At 41.3% G+C, this 12,061-nt stretch overlaps 1 protein-coding gene across 3 annotated transcripts in view; it reads right to left on the minus strand.

Moving 5' to 3' along the window:
• PRDM10 (PR/SET domain 10) overlaps positions 1–12,061 on the minus strand; it is a 103,574-nt gene that overhangs the window by 25,818 nt on the left and 65,695 nt on the right. For 2 of the 3 annotated variants that reach the window (XM_058687315.1, XM_058687316.1), the window contains exons 9-12: positions 11,574–11,691; positions 8,178–8,307; positions 6,995–7,237; positions 513–860 (exon numbers count right to left, since the gene is read on the minus strand). In XM_058687315.1, coding sequence (XP_058543298.1) covers positions 513–860; positions 6,995–7,237; positions 8,178–8,307; positions 11,574–11,691 — 839 coding nt within the window. The remainder of the gene's footprint in view (positions 1–512; positions 861–6,994; positions 7,238–8,177; positions 8,308–11,573; positions 11,692–12,061) is intronic. The other variant, XM_058687317.1, reaches the window with a different exon arrangement.

Here is a 12,061-nt window from a genome sequence, read left to right on the forward strand (position 1 = left end):
CTGGAATTTATCCTCACCTATTTTGCTCCAGACTATAGTCCAAGGAAGGAGGTCAGTGCTTGACACAAAAGTATATTATATACCAACTTTCTCTTTGTTTCCTTCCAAAATGCATGACCTTAGTAAAGCAAGACAGGATACCACAGTAGTAGAGAGAAAATGTTTCCAGGCCAGGAAATGGGAGTATGTCTTCCACAGGCTCTCTATATTTTATGAGTAGAGGGTACTGGCAAAGATTAAGAAAGACTTTGTAAAAATTATAATCAGATCTGGGTATTTGTTACTTGTAATAAAACTTAAATGTTTAAATGCCAATGTCTGATTTGGACAATTGAGGGTCATAATAATCTTTTGTTTATCAAAAGCAGCTTGATTGAAGAAATACCGTTCTCAACCGTAAAGTTCAAAGAAGGGATGAAAATGCAGGCGGCAGGCAGTCTCAATTTCCCAAACATCGAAGGGTCTCTTACCAAAGAAGAAAGTGTACAGGAATCTCAGGAGTAGACACTCACCTGGATAAAATCTGGGAATCGTTTCTTACAGGTTGGGCAGGTGAAGCAGCCATCATTGATATGAATGGCCACGTGATCCTTCAACAAATCAAGGCGGTCAAAGGATTCTGGGCAAAAAATGCAAGAATAAGTCTTCTGATCTGAATGGAGCTTCATGTGGCTCTCCAAGGACGCACTGCTGATGAAGCCCTTGTTACAGAGATCACAGGTCAGCGGGCAGTTCCCCTCCCGCCCGTGGAAGCGCAAATGTTGGTCCAGTTTGTCCTTTTCACGGAAGGCCTTCCCACATTGCAAACACTTAAAAGGCCGGAAGGACTTCCGGATAAACAGATGCTGAAGAGCTGCATTCTGAAAGACACACACAAATACGATTATTTAGTGAGGAAATCAAGTGCAGAAGCAGCTCACACCTTTATAGACAAGTAGGATGATCTCTGCAGTCAGACTTTCCATAGAAATTCAACTCTGGGACACACAGTTGAAAGAAGTCTTTCGGGGCGCCTGGGGTGGCTCAGTCAGTTAAGCGTCAGACTCTTGATTTCAGCTCAGGTCATGATCTCAGGGTTCATGGGATCGAGATCTCAGGGTTCAGGGTTCATCAGGCTCTATGCTAACAGCATGGAGTCTGCTGAGGATTCTCTCTCCCCCTCTTTGTCTGCTTCTCTGTCTCTCTTTCTCTCTCTCTTTCTCTCAAAAATTAAAAAAAAATTTTTTTTTTAAAGAAAGAAGATTTTTCTGGTGAAGACATTAAAAACAAAGCAAGCCCCAAATGCTGAAAAGACAAATTTCTTTTATGTCTCACAATATTTATGGATGTTGGGGGGAGGGGGTGAAAGAATTTAAGTAAGACTCAAAAAATAATTCCCAATTAAGGATTTGTATAAAAAAATAAATCCCCGAATGGAGTAGAATAATAGAAGATTTATTAGAAATGATGTGGGATAAGTCACACACGCATTAATGAGGTTGGAGCAAGTCAGCCAAATGTTACTTGCTGAAGCTCTTGAGAAAAATAATTAGAAGCTTGATTAAAATGTTTAGGAGGAAATAAAAGATATAAAAAGGACTGAAGGGCAGTACTTGCCAGGGGCAGGGAAGGAGGCAATGGATACAGGGTTTCTTTGAGGGTGAGAGAAATATTCTGGAATTATCATGGTGATGGTTGTACAACTTTGGGAATATTCTACAAGCCACTATAAAAGGGTGAATTTTATGGTATGTGAATTATATTTCAATTTAAGAAAAGAAACTTGAGAGACAAATGAAAGATACAGATTTATATGAACATGTTTATTCATGACACAAGATACATGAACACCCATCATAAATGGAATATGTGTATTTGACCACTTCCTACTTAGAAATTGCAGAAGACAAGTTCTCAGTGTAGCTAGTTAGTTCCACTGGTTAGAAGGCCATGCTAAGAAAGTTAAGCTTATCACTTTGTTCTCTGTCTAGACCAGCCAATTTTTTTTTTTTCAGTCACAGATCGCACTTCTAATGTTGATTAGCTATCTTATAAATTCATGCAATTGTTACACGGAATCCTAGTGGCAGACTATGGATGGATATTCAATGCAAATTCATCACTATGGCTGGAAAAACAGCTCATGCTCTACTGAGAGCAGATCAACAGAATCATCTTTCACACAGAGAATTCTGAATCAGTATTTTAGTTATACTATAATGGAGACTCATTCATTAGTTCCTCAAAATGCCAGAGAGAATGCTCTAGAGAGCTAGGAGAAGGAAAAATAATCCTTCAAAAAAATATATCTGTGAGTGGGTATGCTTATGAAACTATGAGGGAATAGTAATTGAAGGGTTAAAGGAGACCTTAACGCATTATTTGTGCGATGAAAAAAGTACAAGGAACCATGCTTAACCCCTTACTTTCAAATTACTTACAAGAAGCAATGTCTAAACTGAATTTAAAGTGAAATAATCATTCGGGGAAAAGCAAAATAATTATGTTTTAGTTAGTGGAAATTCTGAACACAGTTACTATGTGACAGAAAACTTCCTCTTCAGGGGTCTCTCACAGGGCTGGGAGAGACATTTTACCTACTCATTTATCTCAGGTAGGTATTTAGAAATTCTGTTGTCTTCCCAAGTTTACTGAGGTTGCTTCCAGACTGCATCATATTTTATTCTCCTTTGTATCCAAATCCCTTGACATATAGCTTAGCTCATAGGAAGTGTTCAATAAAAGTTTCAGAATTAATGAAATGTATTCCATATGAAAATCAAGATGAATTTTTTCAAGGTCTCTTTTATAGTATCTGCAGAGATCTTAAACAGTAGCCCTTTTTCATGTCAGCCACAGAGCTTTCTTGCACTGTTATACGGTTCAGCAGTTACCTAATCTTTTTACTCTGCCTGAACAAATACTTATTTTACATAAAAGCTTACACTATTCTGGCTACTTCTAAAACTTAATGGAAATATTGCAAATAAACAAATACTGTCCTGAGGTTCAGACATTCAAGATTTAGAGTGCTTTTGGCAGGTAAGAATCAGTTCCTTTATCCAAGTTTGATAAGGTTTCCAACGGCAGACACAATGTACCACTGATCTTGGTCCCACTAGGGATTCCATTCCTTTTTGGGCGCCAAATTCAGAACTCGATTTTGTTTTGGACTATTATGCTAATAAGTCTTCTGCCATTCCTAATTAACAGGAGTGTCCTCAGACACTTGATCACTGACCAGCCACCGGGCTCCTCATTCTTAGTTCTGTCCACAAACCTTGTTGTTGTCATCTTTCTAATCCCCATGAAGCCCTGAAGACCGTATTTCTCTGATCTAATGATCCTCATGTAATCCACACAGCACGGGGCAGTGAAAGTACTGAAAACTGTCCCCACCCCAACCCACTTCCAGGCCACTTGTATCCTCTGTAGTTCAGAGCTGTGCTGGCACATATTTCTAGAGGAAACCACAAAAAGTGGCAGAAGCAGCACAGATGGATCCATTATGGATCTTCAGATCTCTGAGTTGCCATCAGCCAACCATGCCATACTATTTGGTATATAAGATCCTCAAGGGTACCACAATGTTATGGTTGCTAAAACCTGTGATAAGGGATTCAATCCACAATGAAATGAGTTCTTAGGTACACCTGAGTGGCTCAGGTGGTTGAGCGCCCAACTCTTGATTTCAGTTCAGGTCATGATCCCAGGGTTGTGGGATCGAGCCCCACATCCAGCTCTACACTGAGCATGGAGCCTGCTTAAGATTCTCCCTCTCTCCCTCGCTCTCCCTCGCTCTCCCTCTGCTTTTCCCCTGCTCACAAGTGTTCTCTCTCTGTCTCTCTCTCTCTCTCAAATTAAAAAATAAAAGAAGATCATTTAAAAATTAAAGGGCACCTGAGTGTCCCAGTCGTTTAAGCATCCAACTCTTGATTTTGGCTCAGGTCCTGATCTCATGGTTCTTGAGTTTGAGCTCTGTGCTGGGTCACACTGAGAGTGCAGAACCTGCTTGGGATTCTCTCTCCCTCTCCTTCTGCCACTCCCCTGCACTCATTCACTCTCTCTCTCAAAAATAAGTAAATAAACATTTTTTTTAATTTTTAATTAAAAAAATTTTTAATGAATTCTGAGACAGCGTTCTTTATAGACAAATACCTATAATGATTCTCAAGTTTGATATTAATAGCTAAAGGAAACTTAATTGATCAATTTGCATATTATTTTGATCTTGACACTAAAAAGAAATAAATCCTGTTGACTTTTTTTTAAGTTTTATTTTTATTTTTGAGACAGAGAGACAGAGTGGGAGTGGGAGTAGGGCAGAGAGAGAGGGGGGACACGGAATCTGAACCAGGCTCCAGGCTCCGAGCTGTCAGCACAGAGCCCAATGTGGGGCTCAAATTCACAAACTGCGAGATCATGACCTGAGCTGAAGTCAGACGCTCAACCAACTGAGCCACCCAGGCGCCCCTGTTGACTTTTTTAAGTAGGCTCTACATGCAGCATGGAGCCCAACTTGGGGTTTGGACTGACAACCCTGAAATCAAGACCTGAGCTGAAATCAAAAGTCAGATGCTTAACCAACTGAGCCACCCAGGGGCCCTGTTTGTTGGCTTTTTAATTAATTAATTTACTTTTAACTTTTCTCTGTCTATTTTCTACCCGGCTTTCAAAGCCTTTGGTGGACTAGCCAACAAATCTCACTCTCCACTGTCCTTCACCTGGCACCCACTAGGGTCAAGCTACTATGTGCACTGTCCCATAACCATTCCAAGCACATGCCTGTGTGTTGGCCTTTGATCCTATGGCCACCATCCACAGAAACAGCCTACCTTCTTCCCGTCTCTCTCCCAGATTGTTTAAATCTCACATCATCCATGAACTGTTGCATCCATATTCCCTGACTGCTTCCTCTTTCTTTGGCCTTCCTAGCTTCCCAGTTTTGGTAACAATTAATTACAGGTTACACTTTTAAACTTAGCACTCAACTGTAAGCCACCTTACATGACCATTATCTCCCTAATTGGACTATAAGCTCCTAGAGGACAGGACTCATGTGAAAATTGTATTGTGCCCCCAGCACAGTGCCGAGCCTATAGTCAGATCTCACGACTATCCCACAAGTCGTTCAAGTTGTTGTAGAGCTGGAAGGGACCTTGGAGATCGCTTGGTCCTACCCTTTATTTTGTGTGGGAGGAATCTGTCGCCCACAATTTATTCACTGACCTATCTGAAGATCAATTGTTGCTCATTAACTAATTAGCATTCACTGTAGCAACCAAATTGTAGTTTCCACCAGGATTTAGCACGTACAGGTTGCAAAGAAGAGCAGGTCAGGCAAACACTTAAATAACATTCTGTTACGTGAGACACAGGAAACAAACCTACCTGCAGCTCCAACTGAGCAGGCAGCATTAGAGGAGAGAAAAATAGTTACATTACCAATTGGATTGGAAGACTTCCCTTCAGTTGGTCATTACCAACCTGGATAGAAAAGATGAAAAAATACATAGCCCTACTTTTTAGAATGTGTGAAAGGAAAAAAAACAAAAGCTCAACTAAGACTGACCTCCAGAAGCCACATGCACATGGCTTTGGCTTTGGCTTTGACACAAGGAACCCTGTACCTAAACCAGTCACCCAACTCACTGAAGAATGCAAGTATGGTTATAACCACACTACGCTTGTACAACCACAACTTCACTACACGTGTGGGCTTTGAGGTTGGTTTTTTTCCTTCAAAAAAAATTAAATCTGGTAAGCATTTCTCTGAACTTAGTAAAAATTCAGAATGGCCAAAGCAGAAAAGACAGTAATTGAGCAGGAGAGTAAAACGAAGATTGAGAAATAATGTAGAATGACAGATGGGAAGGTATTCACAGCTTTTTGCCTTTCTGGTCTATGTTTATGTATGTTTACATGTCCTTTTGAAAGAATATACATGGAGCCAAGAGTATTATGTGTTTCCATCACAGGACCCTTAAAAAGGATGTTTGAATACTATTACACAGCTGAAAGTGTTTAAATGTACTTTTACATGAAGGCATGGACTGAACTATTTTTCAAGGTCCCTTCTAGCCCATAGGCAAATGAGAAGTCCAAAAGAAACATAAGCTAAAACAATCACCTATCTAGAAATTGTGAAGCCTGAGAAGTTATACAGAAAAACCCCTCTTTCTATCCACATATAAAGTACAATAAAAGTATATACCCTGCTGCCACAGACAGGGGTATAAGTAATTGTCTTCTGGATGTAAATTGGTCAGCACATGCACTTATCCTGCTCTCCACATGCATCCCCTGCAGCAACTAACTCAGACTCTGAGGCTATCTGTGAAAAAAGACTAACACGCATCTGATCTGAAAGCCAAGGAGGTCCCGTGGCCACATGGTCTAAAGTCAAGACGCAGGCCACAGAAGTGAGGTATTGACCAACTCTGAACCTGGAGCTTAAACTTCAAGCTGTCCTGGGTGTGTAAAGCGTACCTGCCATATCAACTCGGCCACGGGTCCCTTTGCTTTGACGAGTAATGACATTTGCCAGTCTCCCCTTGGAAACTGTAGACAACCAAGTTCATTTACCCAGAATTAACCTGAGAGCTCTCATTAGTCACAGATCAGCCTCGCTGTAAATCACAGATTCAGCTTCGCTGTAAATCATTATTATAATTAAGTGGACTTATTTCCCCATTTCCAATCTGTGAGTTTAGGGATCCAGAGCATGATCCTATTTGAACTATTCTTGTCCCGAAGCTGCCAAAAGCCAGGCTTCTGTGTCATTACTAAACTGATGGGATCTAGGACCAGCCATTCCAGCCTGTCACAGGACACAAAGACATTGAGAAGTAGTGAATACGTTCTTCCGAAATAAGGGAATCAAGCATGTGGTAGGTTAGATGCAGGATTTCGAAGTGGACGGTGAATAATAAGTCAGGAAACGTGGCACCTCGAAAGCCAGCTGACTGGAGAAAGGGCAGCACCTCATCAGGGAGGAGCTGCGCTCCCCACTTACTCGGATACGCTTGGCTCTGCGCATGTCATCGGCCGTCAGAGTGCTCTGGGCAGGCAGCGCGCTCTCCTCATGCTGGGGCTGCAGATGCAGGCTGTGAGTCTCTGGCTCATGCTCCAGAGAAGGCTGGGTGTCCTGTGGCAGCTGTGGGATGGGGAGAGCAGTCTGCTCTGGTTGATCCAGCCCGTTCAGAGTCGCTGGCTCAGCCTCATCAAACTGCTCCTTGGTGGAAAAATGTAGCAAGTCCTGAAATTGCAATAACCAGGAATTATTTCCCCACCTAGGTAGAGACTCGTGCTACAGAGATCGTCAGCTAAGATTCAGAGTTCCTGCATGATTTTTTAAATGGCTAGAGTCATGATACCCAGAAAAAAAAAAAAAAAAAAAGATTCTCCTTCTGGGAAAACCATCCCCAGGCTGTGAAAACTAGGAGATATTCCAGATCACTTCTTGAGGAAAGGACTCTAATGGGAGAACTCTTCTGGAATATAATCATTTCAACTGTTTCAACGGATTAAACAGGGTCCCCCAGTAATATCTCTGATCAATCTCAAATCTTGAGGGCAGCAATGTTGGGTTTTTGTTGTAACATTCAAGAGTACGTTCTTCTTATGTGGTGTGTGTGTGTGTGTGTGTGTGTGTGTGTGTGTGTGTATAATGGAGTATTACTCGGCAATCAAAAAGAGTGAAATCTTAGCATCTGCGACTACGTGGATGGAACTAGAGGGTGTTATGCTAAGTGAAATTAGTCAGTCAGAGAAAGACAAATGTCATATGACTTCACTCCTATGAGGACTTTAAGATACAAAACAGATGAATATAGGGGAAGGGGACAAAACATAAGAGACTCTTAAATATGGAGAACAAACAGAGGGTTGCTGGAGGGGTTATAAGAGGGGGGATGGGCTAAATGGGTAAGGGGCATTAAGGAATCTACTCCTGAAATCATTGTTGCACTCCATGCTAACTAACTGGGATGTAAATTAAAAAATAAATAAATTATGAATAAAAAAAAAAAAGAATACATTCTTCTTGCCTTTCTCCGGTCACCCTTTAAGGAACGGCAAAGCACCGGCATGGCAGGATGCTCGGCCTCTGGGGGGATGTTTGTACTGAAACCTGGTAATTGCTCCAGGTCCCCTAAGCAAGCATCTGACAAGGAAGGAGCTCTTCCCTCGCCCAATACCTGTGTCGTGTCATCACACTTTTCCCCATTTTCGCTGGTTATTTCCAAGCGGATAAATTTTGGAGGGCGCCCTGGCCGTCGACCTGGGCCAAATCGCCTCTTGCCTCGTCCCCTTCCTCTGCCTCTTGTTCTGGGGACAAAAGATTGGGTTATAAACAGTCATGGTTACACAGTTCTCACTGTGGAAATATTTCCCTCGATGGTCCTGATGAGCCCTGAATCTTGATTTTCTCTCATTTTACTACTTGTCTTGATTCTTTTTCTAACAGGAACAGTCGTTTTGATAATATACACTTTCTAAACGTCTCATCCTTGCCATCTAGATAGCTCTTACATTATTCAGGAAAAAAAGGAGCTATAAAAACTCAAAGCACTGACACCATTTCATTATTGAAAGTTCTGGAAGCACAAACATATCTCTGAAATGCCATGAGAAATGCAGACAGGACAGAACGCGCTAAGCCTTAAAGCCATTCCTAGAAACGAGATTCCATTCTTTCCTTCTTGTCTCCTTGCTTCACTTCCTATTCCTTCCAAGAACTGTGGCTGGCTTCAAAACAACTTTCTTGTTTTACCATAAGCTTCTGGAAGCTCAAAACAAACTTCTAATTCAATTGTTCCATAACATGCCTAGTAAACACCAAATCAATTTCATCCCCTTTAATAGATTCCTAGCATACAAAAATTCCTTAATAAAACGAATTCAGAAAGTGTATCATTAAAATCTCTTTCAGAAGATGCGTGTGTGAGGGGATTAAGAGTACACTTACTTGATGAACAGTGAGTAATATATGGAATTATTGAATCACTATGTTGTACACCTGAAACCAATATAACACTGTATGTTAACTACATTGGAATTAAAAGAAAAGGAGATGTGTGCGAGAGATATGTATAAAATTAATCAGATCATGTTTTATTCTTCCACTCATCTATTTCACAATTTAACAAAAATTATATGTTGTTCCAGAACTTTTAAAAGACTCCTTACTATTGAAAATTCTCAGCCTAGGCAAATGTAGAGAGTAAGACCAATGTGCCCATTACCTAATTTCAATCCTTAGCAATTCATGGCTAATTTTATTCCATCATATTCCCACTATTTCACTCACACACACAAACACCCATTAGATTTTTTCTTAGTTACTTATTACTTTTTTTGGTAAGTAGGCTCCACACCCAATATGGGGCTTGAACTCATAACCCTGAGATCAAGAGTCGCATGTTCTACTGACTGAGCCAGCCAGGCGCCCCCATTAGATTATTTGTGAAGTAAGTCCCAGATGTTATTTCATCCGTAAATATTTCAGTAAGCGTCTCCACAACATAAAGACTCATATTATGGAGCGCCTGGGTGGCTCAGTCGGTTAAGCATTCGACTCCGGCTCAGGTCATGATCTCATGGTTCAGTTCAGCCCCGCGTTGGACTCTGTGCTGAGAGCTCAGAGCCTGGAGTCTGCTTTGGATTCTCTGTCTCCCTCTCTCTCTGCCCCTCCCCCATTCATGCTCTGTCTGTCTCTCTCTCTCTCTCAAAAATAAATAAATACTTTAAAAAGATTCATATATATCCACAATACCATTATTACACCTTAAAAAAATCTGATAGTTGCTCAATATTATTAAATCTAGTCAAAGTTGAAATTTTCCTAATTGTCTCAAATTTCTTTTTAACAGCTAGCCTACAAATATCTTTACCAACCATGTGTCACGCTTGTGCTAGGCAATAAAGACAAGTTCTATATGACGGTTTTTACCTTCAGAAGTCTAGTAGAGGCGGCAGGCACATAAAGCAAAAATCACAATAAAACACAAAAAGTGCTATAATAGAGCCATGAACAGAGTTCTAGGGACACCTGACAGAAAATGACTCAATTCTCACTGTGTCCTCCACCCACTTCAGACATTTACTCCCATGGTCATATCCTAGACCTTGTTATCCTCAAGAAGTGCAGAGCCTCCCGCCTTACACCAATTCTGTGCATCGTCCACTCTAAAGCTATCTCTAGCTTTCTAGCGCACATCCTCAAATACCTGGACTCAACAATCCTTCTATCTCACTACCACCTACAATCTAGTCCTTGTCACCTATTTGCAGTCTTAAGTCTTCTTGATGTTTTCCCTCCCTTCTTTCCACACATTAAGCAAAGTCGTTCGCTGTCAGCACTCCCTCGTGTATGCTCTTGATTGCCATCCCTGCTCCATCACTTTTGCTGTGTTGCACGTGCTTGGGAGAAACTACTGTGCAATCCAATTCTCCAGCTGCTCTGCACTGACATTATTGCAGCAAACGGAGCTGGAAAATGACACCCAGCATGCTAGTGGTCTTATTTTAATGTCATGACCATGAACCTCAAGGGAGCTCTTACCTTGCAGGCAGTCATGCTGTACCTCCCTAGAACACTGACTTTCTTACTTTCCTAAATGCCTTGTCACACCATCTCTTCTCTTTTCAAGTCCTGTAAAAGCTGGCAACCCTACATCTGTCCCATCACCCTAGTCCAACATACTCTCGTTCTTGACCTGAACTGTTGAAATAGCTTCCAGCTGACCTCCCGTCCTCACTCTTGCTCCAATGAAAGCAAAAGTGACATTTTTTTTTTATCCAGCATGACATTTCAACACATAAATTCACATCACAGGTACTCCCTGATCAGAACCATTTAAGACTTCTTATCATGCTTAGAATAATATCCAAATTTCTTACCATTATCCACAAAGCCTACCTGATCTGGCTCCAGCCTACCCCATCCTATATGATTCTCTCTGATTTATTTCTTTCAGACAGTGGAATGAAACCTATGATTAAGTTTGATGAAGAAATCCTACTTCTGAAAAAAAGTTTACAAATCAAAGATGCAGAATGTGCTATCTTAAGAATTCCTATCCCAGAATCTCAAGTTAGGGGAGATATAACTGAGGGGGAAGGATCTCCTATTGCTGGGTACTCTGGTCATGCTGGAAAAGAAGTAAATAGTAAATGAGGGTGGGGGTGGGGCAAAGGAAATGACAGATAAGAAACTTTCCTCAGTGGGGGCACCTGGATGGTCAGTCGGTTAAGCATGCAACTCTTGATTTCAGCTCAGGTCATGATCTCACGGTTTATGAGTTTGAGACCCACTTTGGGCTCTCTACTGACAACACAGAGCCTGCTTGGGATTCTCTCTCTTCTCTCTCTCTGCCTCTCCCCTGCTCTCTCTCTCTCTCTCAAATAAATAAACATTTAAAAGAAGAAGAAGAAGGAGGGGGAGAAGAAGAAGAAGAAGAACGGGAAATAATTTCCCTCAGCAGCCCACCTGATTACCTGTCTATACACAGAAACACTCGTTAATTTACAGAAAACATGGAAATGAATGTGGACCTTTAAAAACTGAGTTGGTGAAACTTTCTCTCTCATACCTGCTAAACACATCCAGTTTTTCATCATGGGAATTGAGATGCTGCTGCAACTGCTCCGAGCTTATAAATCGGCGGTTACATTCGTAGCAGGGCCAATTCTTCTCCTGCTCGCGAAGAACTGTAGTCACAGGAGAGAAATCATAGAGGCTAATGATCAACAGACAGTGATAAATTCAAGTGCCCAGTACTTCCACCAATGTCATCTCACCGGTAGCCCAGCGTTCATAAACATAGTGTCTGCTGTTTGCATTACTGTTTTGTGATAAAATCAAAGGCTACAGTTTGACAAAGAGTAGTTGTTAGGATCTTATTTTCTTCTACATTCATGTATGACATCAAAGAACAAACTCTGTCATACTACCCTTTGACACCTCCCCAACAGACACACACACACACACACACACACACACACACACACACAACCTCACCACACCGGAAAGGCAGAAATGTGTTACAATGGAAATCTGGATTCAGATACCTTAGTGATT

This window comes from Neofelis nebulosa, chromosome 10, assembly GCF_028018385.1.
Source record: "Neofelis nebulosa isolate mNeoNeb1 chromosome 10, mNeoNeb1.pri, whole genome shotgun sequence".
Lineage (NCBI taxonomy): Eukaryota > Metazoa > Chordata > Mammalia > Carnivora > Felidae > Neofelis > Neofelis nebulosa.